At 44.6% G+C, this 22,456-nt stretch overlaps 1 protein-coding gene across 1 annotated transcript; it reads left to right on the top strand.

Moving 5' to 3' along the window:
- Positions 1-2,292: 2,292 nt before the first annotated feature.
- On the top strand, positions 2,293-15,558 carry LOC132781042 (perilipin-3-like). Its single transcript, XM_060784967.2, has 8 exons — positions 2,293-2,388; positions 4,153-4,217; positions 6,354-6,549; positions 7,003-7,085; positions 8,884-9,394; positions 11,835-12,019; positions 12,287-12,412; positions 14,083-15,558. Exons 2-8 carry the CDS (start codon positions 4,170-4,172, stop codon positions 14,689-14,691), a joined length of 1,758 nt encoding a protein of 585 aa, XP_060640950.2. The 5' UTR covers positions 2,293-2,388; positions 4,153-4,169; the 3' UTR covers positions 14,692-15,558.
- Positions 15,559-22,456: the final 6,898 nt, after the last annotated feature.

Raw genomic sequence — 22,456 nt, forward strand, 5'->3', positions numbered from 1 at the left:
ACAGTGAAGACATCTGCCCTTGCGCTGTGCTACTCTGCTGCTGAGTATGCATGCCCAGTGTGGAACACATCTCGCCATGCTAAAACAGTAGATGTGGCTCTTAATGAGACATGTCGCATTATCACGGGGTGTCTGCGCCCTACACCACTGGAGAAATTACACTGTTTAGCCAGTATTGCACCACCTGACATCCGCCGGGAAGTAGCAGCCAATAGTGAAAGGACCATCTCCAGCTCATCCCTTGTTTGGGTATCAGCCAGCACGTCAAGGACTTATATCAAGAAATAGTTTTCTAAGATCTACAGAGACACTTGCTGGAACACCTCAACAAACGAGAGTCCAAAAGTGGCAGGCCCAAACCCAGAACCTCAATCAATGACTGATACCATATGAGAGACTCCCCCCTGGGCACACAGAAAGCTGGGCGACTTGGAAGGCACTGAACAGACTGCGCTCTGACACCACGAGATGCAGAGCCAACCTTAAGAAATGGGGCCACAAAGTGGAATCCACGACATGCGAGTGTGGAGAAGAGCAAACCACTGACCTGCTGCAATGCAACCTGAGCCCTGCCACATGCACAATGGAGGACCTTCTTGCGGCAACACCAGAGGCACTCCAAGTGGCCAGATACTGGTCAAAGGACATTTAATCAACTACCAAGCTTGAAAAATTTGTGTTTTGTCTGTCTGGTTGTTTGTTTGTTTTGTTCTGTTAGAAATGTAATACAATTATCTGGTTGCCCCTGACACGATGAATAAAATAAATAAATTGTCATAAAATATTATATATTATATTGTAAATTTTATTTATATATATATATATATATATATATATATATATATATATATAAATTAGATCACTAGTAATATATGATATTATATAGTATTATCACTAATATATAGCATATTTATTATTGGGATAGTATTATCTATATATATAAAAATGCTCATGTCATAATGAGTGGTTTAAAAACAAAAGAACCAATGAACGAAATCACACCAAATTTGGCAACAAAACATCTCACTACACAAGGAGTGACCATCACTCAAAAAATTATGATTTTGTCATTTGGGAGTTATAGTTTCTGGGATTTATAGCTCACCTATAATCAAAGAGCATTCTGAACTCCACCAACGATGGAATTGAACCAAACTTGGCACACAGGACTCCCATGACCAACAGAAAATACTAGCAGTGTTTGGTGTGCATTGACCTTGAGTTTGAGAGCTGTAGTTCACCTACATCCAGAGAGCACTGTGGACTCAAACAATGATGGACCTGGACCAAACTTGGCATGAATATTCCATATGACCAAATATGAACACAGATGGAATTTGGGGGAAATAGATCTTGGCATTTGGGAGTTGTAGTTATTGGGATTTATAGTTCACCTACAATCAAAGACTATTCTGAATGAACCCCACAAATGACAGAATTGGGGCAAACTTCCCACACAGAACCCCCATGACCAACAGAAAATACTTAAGGCCATCCAGTCCAACTCCCTTCACCAGGGCAAGAAAACGTAATCAAAACCCTCCTGACAACCATCCAGCCGTAGATATAGATAGATATATATGATTCACACACACACAGATAAAGTATTATAGATTTGAAAGGGACTCCTAAAAATGGACAATTATATGTTGCATGTTCCAGAGTAGGCAAACCAGACAATCTCTATGTCAACACTGTCAAAGAAACATCAAGAAATACTGTTTACCCACAAATATAAAGACATTACAGCACTTTCTAATTACTTTATTTTCCATATCACCAGACTGGGCCACAGCAACGCTTGGCAGGGGACCGCTAGTATATTTATATAATGTATAATATTCCTATTATGTTATTATTATTATTATTATTATTTTATTATTATTAGAAGTCATAAGGCAAAGATCAAACACGTTAAGATCACACATAGTAGATAATTATTATCTACTGTAATAATAATTAGATATTAAAAGACAGAGAGTAAAATATCAAAATATGTTAAAATTAATAGTAGTAGTTTGCAATGGGTTGGGTTAATAGGCTCAGCACCTTGGAGAGCTCCTTGAACAAAAGCCAGGTTGGCTCTGCTGCCCCATTGGACCTTGTGCAATTGCTCCCTCCAGTGGCGGCAGGCGGAATCGCTCCCCTTTCACCTACTTCTGGGTTCCCAGCAGGGCTTGGCCTTGTGTTGTGTGGGGCCTTGTGCTGCAGCTTGTGCAACCTAATCTCCGCCTCCATGCACTGTTCCCCATTGGATGGAAATCTGGGAAGGTGAGATTCTGGCCTTGGCATCTTCCACCCACTCTCTCTGTGGCAATCGCCTCCAATGAGCAGGTGCCTGCGAGTCCCATTTGGAAAGGTCCCTGTTGGAACAGGAGCAAAGAGCAGGTAAGGTCTGGTATGACAAGGAATGGAGGGTGGACTGGATGGCCTTTGGGGGTCCTTTCCAACTCTAGCCCTATTTCCCCATGAAGATGCTAATTTCTAGGTGTTGGAGTCCCTTCGAGGAGAAAAGGCGGGTTATTATTATTATTATTATTATTAATAATAATAATAATCTTATTCTTCTTGTTATGCCTATGTGTTGGATGGCCATCTGTCAGGAGTGCTTGAATGATAGTTTCCAGAATGCGGTTGGACTGCATGGTGTTTAGGGGTCCCTTCCAACTCTAGCCCTATTTCCCCATTGAGATGTGTTGGATGGCCATCTGTCAGGAGTGCTTGAATGGTGGCTTTCAGAATGAGGTTGGACTGGATGGCCTTTGGGGGTCCCTTCCAACTCTAGCCCTATTTCCCCATGAAGTTCTGTTGAATGGCCATCTTTCAAGAGTGTTTTAAATGGTGGCTTTCAGAAATAGGTTGGGCTGCATGGCCTTTGGGGGTCCCTTCCAACTCTAGTGTTTGAATGGTGGATTCTCAATGAGGTGGACTGGATGGCCTTGGGGGAGGTCCTTTCCAACTCTAGTGCTATTTCCCCATGAAAATGTGTTGGATGGCCATATGTCAGGAGTGTCTGAATGGTCATCTGTCGGGAGTGCTTGAATGGTGGCTTTCGGAACAAGGTTGGACTGGATGGTCTTTGGGGGTCCCTTCCAACTCTAGCCCTATTTCCCCATGAAGTTCTGTTGAATGGCCATCTTTCAAGAGTGTTTTAAAAGGTGGCTTCCAGAAAGTGGTTGGGCTGTATGGCCCTTGGGAGTCCCTTCCAACTCTAGGCCTATTTCCCCATTAAGATGTATTGGATGACCATCTGTTGGGAGTGCTTGAAAGGTGGCTTCCAGAAAGTGGTTGGACTGGATAGCCTTTGGGGGTCCCTTCCAACTCTAGTGTTTGAATGGTGGATTCTCAGTGAGGTGGCCTGGATGACCTTGGGGGAGGTCCCTTCCAACTCTAGTGCTATTTCCCCATGAAAATGTGTTGGATGGCCATATGTCAGGAGTACCTGAATTGTCATCTGTCGGGAGTGCTTGAATGGTGGTTTTCGGGACAAGGTTGGACTGGATGGCCTTTGGGGGTCCCTTCCAACTGTAGCCCTACTTCCCCATGAACCTAGTAAAGTCTATGAGTTGGATGGCCATCTGTTGGGAGGGATTAGATGGGGTTGGTCTAGATGATGTTTGGGGCTCCCTTCCAACTTTGATCCTATATGCCATGGAATCCTGGAAGTTGTAGTGTTGCCCAAGATGGAAGCCATTTGGAAATGTACCATCTCTTTTTTTGAAATCCACAATAGACCCCAATCCGACAGGTTATACTGTTTGATATACAGGTATTATTATAAATGGAGGAATGCATTGCTATATCCTTTAAGTCATGAATATTCCAAGCCTTGAGACTGGATGGAGGAGCTGGTGGGTTAGAAAGCATCTCAGTCGGGAGGGCTTGGATGGTGCCTTAGATTGCATGACTTTCCGGGGATCCGTTCCAATTGTATTGCTCCAGCTGCTCTGCATGCGAAATGAGAACTGACCTATTGGGATGATGAGTAAACAAATAAACATCCTGCTCTGGATAAGATATAATTGGCACTTTGGGGCGGATTAGAATCCGCAAACCTGGTCCAGCCGCAGAGCGAAACTTCCCACATATTTGTTAACATGGAGACCAAAGGGAAAGACTGACTATTTGGTTGTTCTGGTGCTTTCTTTGCAGTTGCATTCTACTTTGCGATGGCTGCCCAACCCGAAGGAGAGAGCCAAGAGGCCCCAAAGACAGAGGTAGGTTTTTTAAAAAAAATGCCTAGATTTCAACTGAACAGGAGAATGATAATTTTTGATGGTGGGAGTAGTTTGTCAATGGAACTGACAGCCTAGAGAAGGGTGGTCCATGCCTTGGTCACCTCCAGATTGGACTACTGTAATGCGCTCTACGTGGGGCTGCCCTTGAAAACGGCCCGGAAATTCCAACTGGTCCAACGGGCGGCAGCCAGGTTGTTAACTGATGCTCCTTACAGAGAGAGGTCAACCCTCCTGTTTAAGGAGCTCCATTGGCTGCCGTTCATTTTCCGGTCCCAATTCAAGGTGCAGCTGCTTACCTACAAAGCCCTAAACGGTTTGGGACCCGCCTACCTACATGACCGTATCTCCATATATGAACCCACATGATCTCTTCGATCATCTGGAGAGGCCCTGCTCACGATCCCACCTGCGTCGCAAGCGTGATTGGTGGGGACGAGGGACAGGGCCTTCTCTGTGGTGGACCCCCAACTCTGGAACTCTCTCCCCAAGGACATCAGACAAGCCCCAATGTTGGCAGTCTTCAGGAAGAGCTTGAAGATGTGGCTGTTCCAGTGTGCCTTCCCAGAATAGGAAACTCCAAGCATCATGTCCCAAATGCACTTTACTAGAGATTTAAGATTGTCTACATACCGCACCTATCTCCAAAAACTTATTCATTTCACCTGGTCATGCCCAGCATTTTTAAAATTTTTAATCATTACATTTGGTCCGGCCTTAGTTTTAAATGCGCCGTGGTGTTATTGTCTTATGGGTATTATTGTTTTAATGCTTATGCGCATTATTGTTTTAATGCTTATTGTTTTCTTTTTATGAGTTTATTTATTGTTGTATTTGTTATGTTGTTGTTTACTGCTGTGTTGGGCCTCGGCCTCTTGTAAGCTGCACCAAGTCCTTCGGGAGATGTTAGCGGGGTATAAATAAAGGATTATTATTATTATTATTATTATTATTATTATTATTATTATAGAGAAGGGGCGGGTCTCCAGTCTAGAGGGCCTCAAGGGAGCCCATTTGACTCTTTTATGGCTCAATGTTCCTCGGAGATCCTTCATTGAGCAGGGGGTTGGTCTAGATGTCCTAAAGGGGAAACCATTTGATTCCTTTATGGTTTGATGTTCCTGGGAGATCCTGCTTTGGGGAGCAGGTTGGTCTAGATGGATTCAAGAGAGCCCACCCGACTCTTTCATGGTTTTATTTTCCTGTGGAATCCTTCATTGAGCAGTGGGTTTGTTTAGATCAGTGTTTCTCAACCTGGGGGTCAGGACCCCTGGAGGGGTCACAAGGGGGTGTCAGAGGGGTCACCAAAGACCACCAGAAAACACAGTATTTTCTGTTGGTCATGGAGGTTCTGTGTGGGAAGTTTGGCCCAATTCAGTCGTTGGTAAGGTTCAGAATGCTCCTTGATTGTAGGTAAACTATAAATCCCAGCAACTACAACTCCCAAATGTCAAGGTCTATTTTCCCCAAATTCCACCAGTGTGTACATTTGGGCATATTGAGAATTCATGCCAAGTTTGGTCCAGATCCATCATTGTTTGGAGTCCACAGTGCTCTCTGGAGGCAGGTGAACTACAACTCCCAAGACTCAAGGTCAATGCCCACCAAACCCTTCCAGTATTTTCTGTTGGTCATGGCAGTTCTGTGTGCCAAATTTGATTCAATTCCATCATTGGTGGAGTTCAGAATGCTCTTTGAAGGTGAACTATAATTCCCAGCAATTACAACTCACACAGGACAAAATCAATATCCTCCCCCAATCCCACCAATATTCAAATTTAGGTGTATTGGGTATTTGTGCCAAATTTGGTCCAATGTATGAAAATACATCCTGCGTATCAGATATTTATTTACATTACTATTCATAACAGCAGCAAAATTACAGTTCTGAAGTAGCAATGAAACAAATTTTATGGTTGGGGGTCACCATAACATGAGGAAGCGTATTAAGAGGTCGTGGCATTAGGAAGGTTGAGAATCACTGGTTTAGATGGATTCAAGAGAGCCCATTCAACTCTTTATGGTTTGATGTTCCTCGGAGAACCTGCTTTGGGCAGTGGGTTGGTCTAAATGGCCTCAAAAGACCCTTTCCGATCCTTCTGTTCCTCTTTCCCTCAGAGTGTTGTGACTCGGATCACCAGCCTCCCCTTGGTCAGCTCGACCTACGACCTCTGCTCCACTGTGTACAATTACGCCAAGGAGACCTTCCCGTACGTCAACGCTGCTTGTAATGTGGCCGAGATGGTGGTGGCGGTGGCCTTCGGGAGCGCCGTGGGGGGTGCCCAGCCCATCCTCAACCACCTCGAGCCCCAGAGTGAGTACAATCACATTACAAAAGCTAAGGGCGCACTGTCTACACCAGGGGTCCCCAAACTAAGGCCTGGGGGCCCTCTAAGGTCATTTACCCGACCCTCACTCAGGGTCAACCTAAGTCTGAAATGACTTGAAAGCACACAACAACAACAATCCTATCTCATCAGCCAAAAGCAGGCCCACACTTCCCATTGAAATACTAATAAGTTTATATTTGTTAAAATTGTTCTTCATTTTTATTATTGTTTTAAGTGTGTTTTGCACTACAAATAAGATATGTGCAGTGTGTATAGGAAGTCATTCATTTTTTAAAAGTATAATCCAGCACTCCAACAGTTTGAGGGGCTGTGACCTGGCCCTCTGTTTAAAATGTTTGAGGACCCCTGGTCTACACTGTCCATCCAGGGCAGTTTGGTGCCTTGTCATAACCAGCATCTCGTTCCTTTCTGCTCAGTCGCAGTGGCCAACCAGTACGCCTGCAAGGGGCTGGATAAACTGGAGGAAACAATCCCCTGTCTCCATCAGCCGGCGCATCAGGTAACTAGACTCCGTTGCCTATAACAAGACAGCATTCCATGTGACAGGGATCTAGGCATCTCACTAGACTGCGGGCTGAACGTGAGCCAAGAGTGTGATGCAGCAGCGAAAAAGGCCAATGTGATTCTAATAATAATAATAATAATAATGTTTTATTTGTATCCCCCTCCCTCTCCTTGAAGGGACTCGGAGCGGCTGACAACAAAGAAAATAGAAACAAATAATTATAAATGAAGACACTGTCAAAAATAATTCAGTAATACTAAAATAAACAAAATTTGGGACTGCGTCCATAGGAGGATAGTGCCTAGAGATCGGTGTCATAACCCACTCTGTCAAAACTCTCTTTCTCTGGAAGTTTGGATGTTCAGTTGTCCATCAGTCGACCCTTGGGGTCCTTCATGCTATAGCCCTATTTCTCTCAATCAGGTATGGGAAAACTGTCTAACTTAGGGGACATATACTAGCATTCCCTGCTAAGAGGACTGACTGCCCAGTGATGGAAGGAAGGAAGGGAAGCAGAAAGGAAAGAGAGAAGGAAGACAGAACAAAAGGAAGGAAGAGAAGGAGGAAGAAAAGAGAGAAGGAAGGGAGGATGAAAGGGAGGAAGGGGGAAATGGAAGGAGAAAGAGAGAGAGGGAAGGAGGAAGGAAAGAGGGAAGGAAGGAAAGATAAAAGGAAAGGAAGGAAGGAAGGAAGGAAGGGAAGGAAGGAAGGAAAGGAAGGAGAAAGAGGGAGAGAGCAAAGGAGGGAGGAAAGATAAAAGGGAAGGATGAAAGGATGAAAGGGAAGGATGGAAGGAAGGGAAGGAGGTAGGAAAAAGGGGGAAAAGGAAGGAAGAGAAGGATGGAAGGGAAGGAGGAAGGAAGGAAGGATGAAAAGGAGGAAGGGGAAGATGGAAGGAGAAAGAGGGAGGTAAAGAAAGGAGGGAGGGAGGTAAGACAGAAGGAAGAAAAGGCAAAAGGGAAGGAAGGGAGAAAGGATGAAAGGGTTGAAGAGAGGGAAGGAGGAAGAAAAAGTGAAGGAAGAAAGGGAGGAAGGAAAGAGAGAAGGAAGGTAGGACGAAAGGGTGGAAGGGCATGGAGGAAGGTAGAAAGAGGGAGGGAGGGAAAGAAGGGAAGAAGAAAATAGAAGGAAGGAAAGACAAAAGGGAAGGAAGGCATGCAAATGAGGGAGAGGGAAGGAGGGAGGAAAGAGGGAAGGAAGGATGAAAGGGTGGAAGGGAATGGAGGACGGTAGAAAGAGGGAGGGAGGGGAGGAATGGAGGCAGGAAAGAGAGAGGAAGGAAAGACAAAAGGGAAGGAAAGAATGAGAAAGAGGGAGAGAGGGAAAGAAGGTAAAAAGAGGGAAGGAAGGATGAAAAGGTGGAAGAGAAGGAAGGAGGTAGGGAGAAACAGGTAGGTAAGGAAGGAAGGGAAGTAAGGAGGAAGGAAAGAGAGGAAGGAAGGACAAAAGGGTGCAAGGGAAGGAGAAAGAGGGAGGGAAAGAGGAAGGAAAGAGAGAAGGAAGGGAGGGAGGGAGGGAGGGAGGGATGGAGGGAGGCAGGCAGGGGGGAGGGAGGAAGGAAGGATGTTGAGAGAGAGGAGGGCCTGAGAAAAGAGCCCAAGGGGCTGCTTTTGGCTCCCTGGCTTGGGTTTGTCCATACCTACTCTATAGCATGAACCTGTTAATATCTCTTATGTTGGATGGCCATCTGTCGGGAGGGATCAGATGATGCCTTCTTTCCTGGATGAATGGCCTTTGAGGGTTCCTTCCAACTCTAGGATCCTTAAGTGACCTTCCATTGATCTCCCTCCAGGTCATCGAGGAAGGGGTCGTCTTGGCCAAAACAGTGGTGGGCTCCACGGTCGCCACGGCCAAGGAGGCCGCCAATGGGGCCAAGGACCTCGTAGTCCACCGAGTGACTGCCGCCGTGGACCTGACGAGGGACATAATCCAGGATGGTGTGGGGCTGACCAAGTCAGTGATGGACGCCACAGTCCAGACCGCCTTGACTGCCGCCGGCGATGCCAAGGCCATCGTCTCACACCGGGCAGCAGACGTCCTGCAGCTGAGCCGAGAGACGGCCAAGGAGAGCGCTGACTTGGCCAAGGCAGTGGTCTCCTCCACCGTCAGCACCGCTCTGCAGGCTGCCGTTGGCACCAAGGACCTGGTGGTGAGTGGTCAAGTGGCGCAGGCAGGGGCTGCCCAAGAAGGGCTCGAGATGACCCAGTTCCTGCGGCAGATGGTGGCCACCGGAGTGGATGCTGCGTTGGAGAAGACAGAGGAGATGGTGGACTATTACCTCCCCTTGACGGAACCAGAGCTGGGTAAGGCCAAAAGGGGTTGGCGGCTCTCAGGCCCATCATCTCCAGTTTTGGGAGTTGTAGGAAAGCTGAGCATCTAGAAAGCCAGAGCATCAAGGGGAAAGGAAAGTTATTCTTCTAGAAAGTCTTCCCAAGAGTGCAAACTACAACTCCCAGGATCCCACAACATAGAGCCTTTGACAAGGTTGAACTACATTCATTCTCCAATGTAGGCTGATCCCTCCCCCCCCCCCCCCCCCCCCCGCAACACAAGACCTTTGACTTGCTCCAGATTCTGTGAGGTTATGATGATTGCTCAAAAAAGAGGATTTGCATAATGATGGCCCTCATTTGCAGTCACGTTGTTTGGCTTGGAAAACAACGTGGGATGATCAAAGGCGTATTTTTATCGGCGTCAGAGCAAAGTCAGATGATGACACCTTTCTGTGTCCAAAACAAGTATAGCACACATCAAGAAAGCCAGACAATCAGGGAGAAAGGAAAATCACGCACCTTGAAAGTCCGAGGATCAACGAGAAAAGAATGCTGCACATCTTAAAAGTTAGAGCATCAAGGAGAAAGTAAAGCTGTGTAACTTTAATATCAGGGCATAACGGAGACAAGAAAGCTATTCATCTAGAACAGGGGTTCTCAACCCTCCTCATGCTGCGACCCCTTAATACAATTCCTCATGTTGTGGTGACCCCCAACCATAAAATTCCTTCCTACATCATAACTGTCATTTTGCTACTGTTATCAATCGTAATGTAAATATCTGATACGCAGGATGTATTTTCATTCACTAGACCAAATTTGGCCCAAAGACCCGATACGCCCAAATTTGAATACTGGTGGGGTTGGGGTGGGGGGTTGATTTTGTCATTTGGGAGTTGTGGTTGCTGGGATTTGTAGTTCACCTGCAATCAAAGAGCATTCTGAACTCTGCCAACAACGGAATTGAACCAAACTTGGCACACAGAACTCCCATGGCAAACAGAAAATATTGGAAGGGTTTGATGGGCATTGACCTTGAGTTTTGGAGTTGTAGTTCGCCTACATCCAGAGAGCACTGTGGACTCAAACAATGATGGATCTGGACCAAACTTGGCACGAATATTTGACATGACCAAATGTGAACACTTGTGGAGTTTGGGGAAAATAGTCCTTGACATTTTGGGAGTTGTAGTTGCAGGGATTTGTAGTTCACCTACAATCAAAGAGCATTCTGAACCCCACCAACGACGGAATTGGGCCAAACTTCCCACATAGAACCCCCATGACCAACAGAAAATACTGTGTTTTCTGGTGGTCTTTAGTGACCCCTCTGACATTCCCTCGTGACCCCTCCAGGGGTCCCAAGCCCCAGGTTGAGAACCACTGATCTAGAATGTCAAAGCATCATAGAGAAAGAAAAGCTATTCATGAAGAAAGTCAGAGCATTGAAGGAGACGGGAAAGCTGTGCATTTAGAAAATCAGCATAAAGGAGACAGGGACACTATGCATCTAGAAAATCAGATCATTGGGGGGAAAGAAAAGCTGTGCATCTTGAAAGTTAAGGCATAAAGGGCACAGGCATGCTAATGATCAAAAGTCAGAGAATAAAGGAGAAAAGGAAGCTATTCATCAAGAAAGTCACAGCATCAAGGAGACAGGAAAGCTGTGCATCTAGAAAGTTGGAGCATCAAGGAGACAGGAAAGTTGTGCGTCTAGAAAGACAGAACATCAGGGAGAAAGGAAAGCTGTGCATTTAAAAGTTGGAGCATTAAGGAGACAGGAAAGATGTGCATTTAGAAAGACAGAGCATAAGGGAGGAAAGTCATAACATAAAGGAGAAAGGAAATCTATGCATCTAGAGCAGGGGTCCTCAAACTATGGCCCGGGGGCCGCATACAGCCCTACAAGGTCATTTACCCGGCCCTCACTCAGGGTCAACCTAAGTCTGAAATGACTTGAAAGCACACAAAAACAACAACAACAACAACAACAACAACAATCCTATCTCTAATAAGTTTATATTTGTTAAAAATGTTTTTCATTATAATTATTGTATTGTTTTGAAGTGTTTTTTGCACTACAAATAAGATATGTGCAGTGTGTATAGAAATTCATTCATGTTTTTTTCAAATTATAATCCGGCCTTCCAACAGTTTGAGGGACTGTGACCTGGTCCTCTGTTTAAAAAGTTTGAGGACCCCTGATCTAGACAGTCAGAGCATCAAGGAGACAGGAAAGGGCATAAAGAAGACAGGAAGAAAGTCAAAGCATCAAGAAGAAAGAGAAACTATTCATCAAAAGTCAGAGCATCAGGGAAAAAGGGAAACTGTCCATTTGGAAAGCCAGTGTCAGGGAGAAAGGAAGGCTGTGCATCCTTAATCTGGGACCCCTCCATCCCCACCTATCCAACATTTTGCAGGTGGAAATAGGGACCCCCTTTTCTCCATCTGTCTCTCTCCCTCTTTGCAGCTCAGCTGGCCGCCGAAGTCCAAGGCTTTGGGCCGGCAGAGGGGCAACAGGGCTACTTTGTGCGCCTGGGCTCCCTCTCCAGCAAAGTCCGCCATCGTGCCTACATGCATTCGCTGACCAAGCTTCGGCACATGAAGGAATGCACCCAGGATCGGCTCTCCCAGCTCCAGCAAGTCATCAGCCTTGTAAGTCAGTCTAATAATAATAATAATAATAATAATAATAATAATAATAATTCATACTTGGCTTGATCAGGTGTAGTGGTTCACGCTAAATAACGGGTCACGGAGCGGGGCTGAGCTGCATTCATTCGACAGCAACAGTCTGCAAAAATCCATAGGGTGCTTCTTCTCGCTGCTTTGACTCTCGGCTAAAGTGCAATATAAATAAATATGATTATTCTCTAATATTGTTTCTCTTGCACTTTCCCACCCTTCTGCCTGCCTTGAAAGGTTGAGCAGCTCAAACAAGGTGTAGGGCAGCGGGTCCAAGATGCACAGCAGAAACTGAACCGTCTGGTGGCTGAATGGACCCAGACGCAACGGGGAGACATTGCCGAGGAAGACCTCCCATCCGAGGTATTTTGGCGGAACCTGGACCTTCCCCATTCCATTTATCTGTCTGTATATCTGTCTGTCTGTCTGTCTATCATCTATCTATCTTAGGGGCTGGACTGGATGGCATTTGGGTACTCTTTCAGCTTTAGGATTCTATAATCCATCTGTCTGTCTATATCTATCTATCAATTTTAGAAGCTGGACTGAATAGCCTTTGAGTTCTCTTCCAGCTCTGGGATTCCATCATCTATCCATCTATCCACCCATCCATCTATCTGTTTTGGGGGCAGGACTGGATGGCCCTTGGGTTTTCTTCTAACTCTATGATTCTATCATCCATCCATCCATCTATCATCATCTCCTTACCAGACTGTCTAGCCAGCGATCCAGCAACCTCTCTGTCTACTATCCATCCATCCATTTATCCACCCACCAAATTATCTATCCAGCTATTCAACAGCCCACCTATCTGTCTGTCTGTCTTGTCTAGCTATCTATACACCAAATTATCTATCCACCTATTCAGCATGTCTGTCTGTCTGTCTGTCCATCCATTGACCCACTCACCCACCAAACTATCTATCCAGCTATTCAACAGACTATCTGTCTGTCCATCAATCTACCCACTCACCACCAACCCACCAACCACCAAACTATCTATCCAACCATTCAACAGCCTATCTCTCTCTCTCCCCCTCCACCCTCTCTGTTGTCCGTCTGTTTACCTATCTGCTTACCTACTTTATCTGTCTTTCTGTCTTTCTGTCTTTCTGTCTGTCTATCTATCTATCTATCTATCATCTATCTATCTATCTATCTATCTATCTATCTATCTATCCATCTATCTAGCTCTATTCATCAATCTTAGGGGAGTAAACTGGATGGTCCTTGAGATCTCTTCTCTGTGATTCTATTATCTATCTATCTATCTATCCATCTATTTACTATCTATCTATCTATCTATCTATCTATCTATCTATCCTTCTAACTATCTATCTGTTGTCAGTCTGTTTACCTATCTGCCTACCTACCTACCTTATCTGCCTTTCTGTATACCTATCTAGCTAGTTAGCTATTCATCTTGGGGGACTGAACTGGATGGTCCTTGGGGTCTCTTCTGTCTCTATAATTCTATTATCTGTCTGTCTGTCTGTCTGTCTTACTTACTTCTTACTTAGGCGATCCTCGTCTGTCTATCTATCTATCCATCCATCAAATTATGTATTTAACAGCCTATCTAGTTGTCTGTCACTTGATTGTCTGTTTACCTATCAGGCTACCTACCTTATCTGTCTGCCTGCCTATCTATCTAGCTCTATTAATCAATCATGGGACTGAACTGGATGGTCCTTGGGATCTCTTCTATCTCTATGATTCTACTGTCTGTCTGTCTGTCTGTTTACCTATCTGTCTCCCTACCTTATCTCCCTCTCTATCTGTCTGTCTGTCTGGTTATTCTCTGCTCTTATGGGACCGAACTGGATGGTCCTTGGGGGCTCTTCTATCTCTATGATTCAACTATCTATCTATCTATCTATCTATCTATCTATCTGTTGACTGTCTGTTTACCTATCTGTCTACCTACCTGAACTGGATGGTCCTTGGGGTCTCTTCTATCTCTATAATTCTATGATTAAAACTCAAGGATTTTGACTCTTGGATGCCAGTAAATCCTGTTTCCCTGATGGCAGGTGGAGCCTCGTGCCTTGGCCCTGCTGCGCTTCGTGACCCGGGACCTGGGTCCAGCCTCCATGCGCCTGGCAGGGGTCCTGGAGGGCCTCCCCCGCAGCCTCCGCGACAGGGTGGACCAGGCCCTCCGCAATGCCCACCAGCTCCATGCCTCCTTCTCCGTGGCCTCCTCCATTCATGACCTCCCCACCAGCGTCCTGGCCCAAGGCCACAAGACAGTTGTCCAGGCCCGGGAGTGCCTGGATGCCCTGGTCAAGCACATTGCCCAGGCTGCGCCGCTGAACTGGGTCGTGGGGCCCTTCCGGCCCTCGTCCCACATTGACCCCAATGAAGCAGAAGTATCCCATCCTGATGACCAGAAGATGGAAGAGATAATGGAAGCAGACACCGGAGAACCGCTGAAAGAGACGGAAAAGGCATCAGGAGGGCTCTTATCAGCAGCAAAGGACAAGGTGGACGAAAGCGGAGCCCAAGAGACAGCTGAGGTGCTGACCAAGGTTTGGTCTGACATGCCGAAGAAGGCCAGGAAGCAGGACAAGGGAGCCATGCCGGAGAAGGCTTGCAAAAGTGACCTCAACCAGGTCTCCGAAAGGCCAAGTAATGAGCATTAGATGTCTTCAATGCCAATCCCAAGCTGCTTACTGAAGTGACACACTTTGGACTAGATGACCCCTGGGGTCCCATCTGACTCTAGGACTCTAGGAAATGCCTGAGAAACAGCACTGGATGCTGGGGTGTTGTGTAGTTTCTGGGCTGTATGGCCATTTTCTCACAGTGTTTTCTCTTGACGTTTCGCCTGCATCCTCTGAAGATGCCGGCCACAGATGCAGGCGAAACATCAGAGAAAATAAACAATTCACAAAAATGAAATGAATTAACAAAAAATAATTATGTAAATATTCACAAAAATATCACAAGATATTCACAAAAAATTCACATAAAATATATACACAAAAATATTTGCCAAAAATATTCATGTGAATATTTGCAAAAAAATCACAAAATAATTATAACAATACTCATAAAAATATTCACAAAATTATTCACAAAAATATTCACAAAATAATCATGAAAATTTTCACAAAAATTTTCACAAACATTTCTTTAATTTTTTTTCATAAAAATAATCACAAAAAGGATTCACAAATAAATTCGCAAAATTATTCACAAAAATAATCACAATGGTATTTGCAAAAACATTCACAAAAATAATCATGAAAATATTCACAAAACTAATCAGGAAACTATTCAAGAAAAATAATTATGAAAATACTCACAAAAACAATCCCAAAAATCTTTACCAAAATATTCCCAAAAATAACCATGAAAATATTCCCAAAAAGAATCATGAAAATATTCAAAAAAATAATCAAGAAAATATTCACAAAACTAATCAGGAAACTATTCACGAAAATAATTATGAAAATACTCACAAAAACAATCCCAAAAATCTTTACCAAAATATTCCCAAAAAGAATCATGAAAATATTCAAAAAAATAATCAAGAAAATATTCACAAAACTAATCAGGAAACTATTCACGAAAATAATTATGAAAATATTCACAAAAACAATCCCAAAAATCTTTGCAAAAATATTCCCCCAAAAAACCATGAAAATATTCCCAAAAAGAATCATGAAAATATTCACAAAATTAATCAAGAAAATATTCACAAAACTAATCATGAAACTATTCTCGAAAATATTCACAAAATTATTTGCAAAAAATATTTGCAAATATAATCATGAAAATATTCACAAAATTGAGAAAATGCAGCTAAAACACAGCCGTACGGTCCAGAAACCATACAACAACACCCCAGTGATTCCAGCTATGAAAGCCTTCAACAGCATTAGATGCCTTTGCTTCCCACCCAAACAGCTTTAGCCACCTCTTATATAGCAACATGCCTTTGCGGTGCCATCCTGAACAACTGAGGGTTGGACTAGATGGCCACTGGGATCCCTTCTGACTGTATGAAGCGACCAAGAAAGAGCATTAGATGCCTTTGTTTCTGATCCAAGTGGCTTCAGCAACCTCTCTGCAAACCTTCTGCTTTGTTGTCTTAGCCTTTGTCACCCACAAAAGAAAAGGAAATGGGTATTAAATGAAACAACCAACTGCTATAAGGTCACAGAATAACACAACCTTACAACAAGGGCTATCGAGTCCAACCCCATTCTGCTATGATGGATGGCACAACTAAAACACTCCTTAAAGAGGACCATCCAGCCTCCTGTTGGCTCTGCTGCACTCTGCTTACTATAGACAACAAGTATCCCGTAGGATCATCCTAAAGTCCCATACTCATTACCCCTTCATTAAATGGCTTGGGTGGGTTCTTTGGCTTCTGAAAAGTGACTTTTTGCACTGAATCAACAGAGTTGGAAGAAGCCCTAAAGATCATCCAATCTGACGCCACAATCCGAGCCCTCCAAACAGATGGCCATCCAGCCTATTTGGGGGAGAGAAGAAGAGGAGGAGGGAAAAGACGAAGAAGAGGAAGATGGAAAGGGAAGAAATGGGGGGGGGGGGGAGAATAAAGGAGGAAGAAGAGAAGGGAAAAGAAAGAGAATGAGGAAATTGAAGAGGAGGGAAAAAGAGGAGATTTCTCATAGACTTTTCCTTCTTAACTACCGGTGTGCATACATGAAATCTTCTTTGCCACTTCAAGGTTTATTGCCATTTTTATTGCAGGTAATAATCTATACACACAATAAAAGTGAAAATATATATATGTGTGTGTGTGTGTGTGTGTGTCCACTTACACAGACAGGCTCCCACTTCTACAAATAGCTATAGCTCCCATTACTCGGAAGACTTCAAAGGCCCTCTTTCCAATGACATTGCAGGTTATAGTGAGGGATGTAAACATGTCCAAGAGCCCTGCTAATGTCCTCCACAAACACCATACTGCCCACCACCCAAGTGAAGGCTTTCAAATAGGAACAATTTCATCCTAGATTTCATGTGCTTCCTCCACCACAGACATCCCAGTGTTTCTTCCTCTCTCAATTGGTGTGGAATTTGCATGACCCTGCACACTGCCTCTCCCCTATCCTATTCTTTTCTATGACACACAGCAGAGAGAAGAATTGATCAGTGAGTGAACATGTTAGAGACCCTAAATTGGGTCTTCTTAGGTCCACATCACGGGAGCACATAAGGAAGGAGACAGTCCCAAAAAAAGATAAAAAAACAAGGTTTATTTTAGTTTCTTCATGAAGAAGACGGACAGCCTGGCAGCATACGCAGATGCTACCCTTCAAGTGACTGCCGCGCCTCCCCCTTGGCTTTTGTACACCGTTATATACCCTCAAGTAAACAAGAACATTTTTTGGTCATGGAAAGTATTCTCTTTCTAGCCCCTCTCCCTTGACCTTTTGATGGAAAGTACCTTCTTGTACCTGCAGACTCTGCGCTTAACCACAACCTTTGGCTTAACCACAACACAACTACTCCCTATGTAGGCTTGAACTTTGTATGACCTCTACATGTCACATCTTGTTTCTTAAAAACTTTTTCTTCAGTGTTGCTCTTTTTCTACAGAGAAAGGGTATATTTCTCTTTTGCTGTTAATTTCATTCAAAGCCCCTTGCTTAGCATTTGGAAATTTCACTCAAAGACCCTTTCAAACACACTAGAGAGGTTTGGAAAGAATTCACCATGATTTATAGGAATTGTAGGTCCTGGGATATATAGTTCACCTGCAATCTAAGAGCACTCTGAACTTCACCAATGATGGACCTGGAACTAACTTGGAACTAACAGAAGCCCTATGACCAATAAAACATACTGGAGGTCTTTTGAGGGATTTAGAGAAGATGTAGTTCACCTACATCCAGAGCACACTATGAACCCAAACAATAATGTCCAAATGTCTAGTCCAAGGTGGGGGGAATTGGCTTGGACATTTTGGAGTTGTAAGTACTGTGATTTATAGTTCACCTGAGATCAATGAGCCTTCTGAACTCCACCAATGATGGAATTGGACCAAACTTGGCACACAGAGCCCCCGTGACCAGCAAAACATACTAGAGGTCTTTGGGGAAAATTCACCTTGATTTGTTGAGAGTTGTAGTTCACCTATAACCAGAGACCACTGTGAACACAAACACCGATGGATCTGGACCAAACCTGGCACATATACCTGATATGCCGAAATTTGAATACTGGAGGGGTTTGGGGGGAACTGACCTTCCTTTCTGGGATTGTAGTTCACCCATAACGAGAGAAACTGTGACCTCCTCTGACGATGGAGTTGGACCAAACTTGACACACAGAACCCCCAAGACTTGAGGGGATGGGGTCACCATAGTGGGAGTTGTAGTTTACCCTGCGGCCACAGAGCACACTGAACCCTACCCATGTTGTATCTAGAGCGAAGTTTTTTGGGGTTAACCTGGCATCCAGCTGGACAGACAATGAGGATGAAAAAGTGGAGCAGGGATTTGTTTCTATAATAAAAGTTTCACCAATACCCATAATGCATTTCTTCCTATGAATAAAAACACTTTGGGATTCATCAAAGCACTGGCGTATTATTCCTCTTTTAATTTCAGTGCACACCTTTCATTCAGCCCGTTCAGACCTGATGAAGACAAGGGATGAAAAGGATCTCTTGACAACAAGTTGGCACAAGAAAACTATGGGTTGAATGCCAGACGTGGGTTTGGCAATGGGAGTTGCAGTCCAACCGGTTTCTTTGGCGTAACCATCCCTCCAAGGGAAGAAGTGTCCAACCGGTTTAGGAGTGTGGATGAAGCACAAAAACAACAAAGACACAGCAAAGTTGCCATTTTGGACTAAAACTCTCATAATCCCCTGCCAGAGTTCGAAACTCTGGGTAATATTTCAGTAGACAAGACCACGAACGTTGGACCTCAGCTTTCAGAAGCCTCCATAGTTGGGGATTATGGGAGCAGAAGTCCAAAACTTTTGGCAAAACAAGTTTCATACAGGTATGGGCAAACCCGGGCCTGGGGGCCGGATGTGGCCCCTTGGGCTCTTTTCTCAGGCCCTCCTCTCTTTCCATCCTATTCTTCCTTCTTTCTCTCTTTTCTTCCTTCTTCCCTCCCTCTTTCTTCTCTTACACCCTTTCATCCTTCCTTCCCTCTTTCCTTCCTCCTTCCCCTTCCATCCTTCCTTTTTGTCTTTCCTTCCTTTTCTTTCCTCCCTCCTTTCCCTCCCTCTTTCTCCTTCCATCCTTCCCTTCTTCGCTTCCTTCCTTCCCACCCTTCCCTTTTTCCTTCCATCCTTCCCTTCCACCCTTTCGTCCTTCCTTCCTTCTCTCTTTCCTTCTTCCTTCCTTCTCTCCCTCTTTCTCCTGCCATCCTTCCCTTCTTCGCTTTCATCCTTCTTTCCCTCTTTCCTTCCTCCTTCCCTTTCCATCCTTCCTTTTTGTCTTTCCTTCCTTTTCTTTCCTCCTTCCTTTCCCTCCCTCTTTATCCTTCCATCCTTCCCTTCTTCGCTTCCTTCCTTCCCTCCCTTCCCTTCCTCTTTTTCCTTCCATCCTTCCCTTTCACCCTTTCATCCTTCCTTCCTTCTCTCTTTCCTTCTTCCTTCCCTCTCTCCCTCTTTCTTCTTCCATTCTTTCCTTCCTCCCTTTTGTCCTCCCTTTTTTCTCTCTTTCCTCCCACTTTCTCTTTCTCCTGCCATCCTTCCCTTCTTCACTTCCTTCCCTTCCCTTCCCTTCCCTTCCCTTCCCTTCCCTTCCCTTCCCTTCCCTTCCCTTCCCTTCCCTTCCCTTCCCTTCCCTTCCCTTCCTCTTTTTCCTTCCATCCTTCCCTTCCACCCTTTCGTCCTTCCTTCCTCCTTCTCTCTTTCCTTTTTCCTTCCCTCTCTCCCTCTTTCTCCTTCCACCCTTTCCTTCCATCTTTTCTCTTTTCATCCTTCCCCTCTCTTTCCTTCATCCTTTCCTTCCTTCCCTCCATCACTGGGCAGCCAGTCCCCCTAGCAGGGAGTGCTGCCGTGTGGCCCCCAAGTTTGCCCAGGCCTGGTTTAATAAATATCGAGCAAGGAAGTGATTGAATGATGGATCGTAAGAACATGAAAAACCAGCCGAAAGCTCAGAACAAAGATCTGGGGAAAGACGCTATTCCGATGGATGCAGCCTAGAATCGCATTGGCCTTTGCTGTTGCTGCATCACACTCTTGACTCTCATGTTTATCTTGCGGTCTACTAACCACTTCATCACATTGAACCAGGACAAGTGTTTGGTAGAGTAGGTCTATCGTAGGTTAATCTCCCCCAAACCCTGCCAGTATTCAAAGTTGGCCAGATTGGGTCTCTGTGTTAAGTGTAATAATAATAATAATAATAATAATAATAATAATAATAATAATCTTTATTTATACCCCGCCACCATCTCCCCAAAGGGGACTCGGGGCGGCTTACATGAGGCCATGCCCATCAGTACAGAAACACAATATAACACAAAAACACAACAGAAAATCAGAAAATAAAATGACATAAAATACAAAAATGCAAAATACAAAATATGCAAAAATGCATAAAATACAAAAATACAGCACAGCAATATAACATCAAAACATTAAACCACTAAAACGAACACAATGAGCAGGGCCAGTACAAAAATTAAAATTTTAAAACACTGGGAGATAGTCCAGATCCGTCCTCGGGGAGTTCAGAGGGCTCACTGGATAAGAGTGAACTACAAGTACAACTCCCATATTCCAAGATCAATTACTCCCCAACCCCCCCCCCCCCCCCTGTATTCACAGTGGGCCGTGTTGGGTCTGTGCTCCAAGTTTAGTCCCGATCCAACATCGACTAGGTTCAGTGCTCTCTGGATGAGGGTGAACTATAACTCCCAAAATATCAAGATCAATTCCCCCTAAACCCCTTCATTATGTTCTGTTGGTCATGGGGGTTCACTGTGCCTAGTATGGTCCTGGTCCATTGTTTGTGAGAGTGACAATATCTCTGGATGAGGGTGAACTATAATTCCCAAAAAATCAAGGTCAATTTCCCCTACACCCCTGCATTATGTTCTGTTGGTCATGGGGGTTCACTGTGCCTAGTTTGGTCCTGGTCCATTGTTGGTGAGGGTCATAATATCTCTGGATGAGGGTGAACTATAACTCCCAAAAAATCAAGGTCAATTCTCCCTAAACCCCTGCATTATGTTCTGTTGGTCATGGCGGTTCACTGTGCCTAGTTTGGTCCTGGTCCATTGTTGGTGAGGGTCATAATATCTCTGGATGAGGGTGAACTATAACTCCCAAAAAATCAAGGTCAATTCCACCTAAACCCCTGCATTATGCTCTGTTGGTTATGGGGGTTCACTGTGCCTAGTTTGGTCCTGGTCCATTGTTGGTGAGGGTCATAATATCTCTGGATGAGGGTGAACTATAACTCCCAAATAATCAAGGTCAATTCCCCCTACACCCCTGCATTATGTTCTGTTGGTCATGGGGTTCACTGTGCCTAGTTTGGTCCTGGTCCATTGTTGGTGAGGGTCATAATATCTCTGGATGAGGGTGAACTATAACTCCCAAAAAATCAAGGTCAATTCTCCCTAAACCCCTGCATTATGTTCTGTTGGTCATGGCGGTTCACTGTGCCTAGTTTGGTCCTGGTCCATTGTTGGTGAGGGTCATAATATCTCTGGATGAGGGTGAACTATAACTCCCAAAAAATCAAGGTAAATTCCCCCTAAACCCCTGCAGTATGTTCTGTTGGTCATGGGGGTTCTCTGTGCCTAGTTTGGTCCTGGTCCATTGTTGGTGAGGGTCACAATATCTCTGGATGAGGGTGAACTATAACTCCCAAAAAATCAAGGTCAATTCCCCCTACACCCCTGCATTATGTTCTGTTGGTCATGGGGGTTCACTGTGCCTAGTTTGGTCCTGGTCCATTGTTGGTGAGGGTCATAATATCTCTGGATGAGGGTGAACTATAACTCCCAAAAAATCAAGGTCAATTCCCCCTACACCCCTGCATTATGTTCTGTTGGTCATGGGGGTTCACTGTGCCTAGTTTGGTCCTGGTCCATTGTTGGTGAGGGTCATAATATCTCTGGATGAGGGTGAACTATAACTCCCAAAAAATCAAGGTCAATTCTCCCTAAACCCCTGCATTATGTTCTGTTGGTCATGGCGGTTCACTGTGCCTAGTTTGGTCCTGGTCCATTGTTGGTGAGGGTCATAATATCTCTGGATGAGGGTGAACTATAACTCCCAAAAAAATCAAGGTCAATTTCCCCTAAACCCCTGCATTATGTTCTGTTGGTCATGGGGGTTCACTGTGCCTAGTTTGGTCCTGGTCCATTCTTGGTGGGGGTTACAGGATGTCTGGATGCGGGTGAACTACATCTCCCAAAAATCAAGGTCAATTTTCCCCAAACCCCTGCA

Source organism: Anolis sagrei, chromosome X, assembly GCF_037176765.1.
Source record: "Anolis sagrei isolate rAnoSag1 chromosome X, rAnoSag1.mat, whole genome shotgun sequence".
NCBI lineage: Eukaryota > Metazoa > Chordata > Lepidosauria > Squamata > Dactyloidae > Anolis > Anolis sagrei.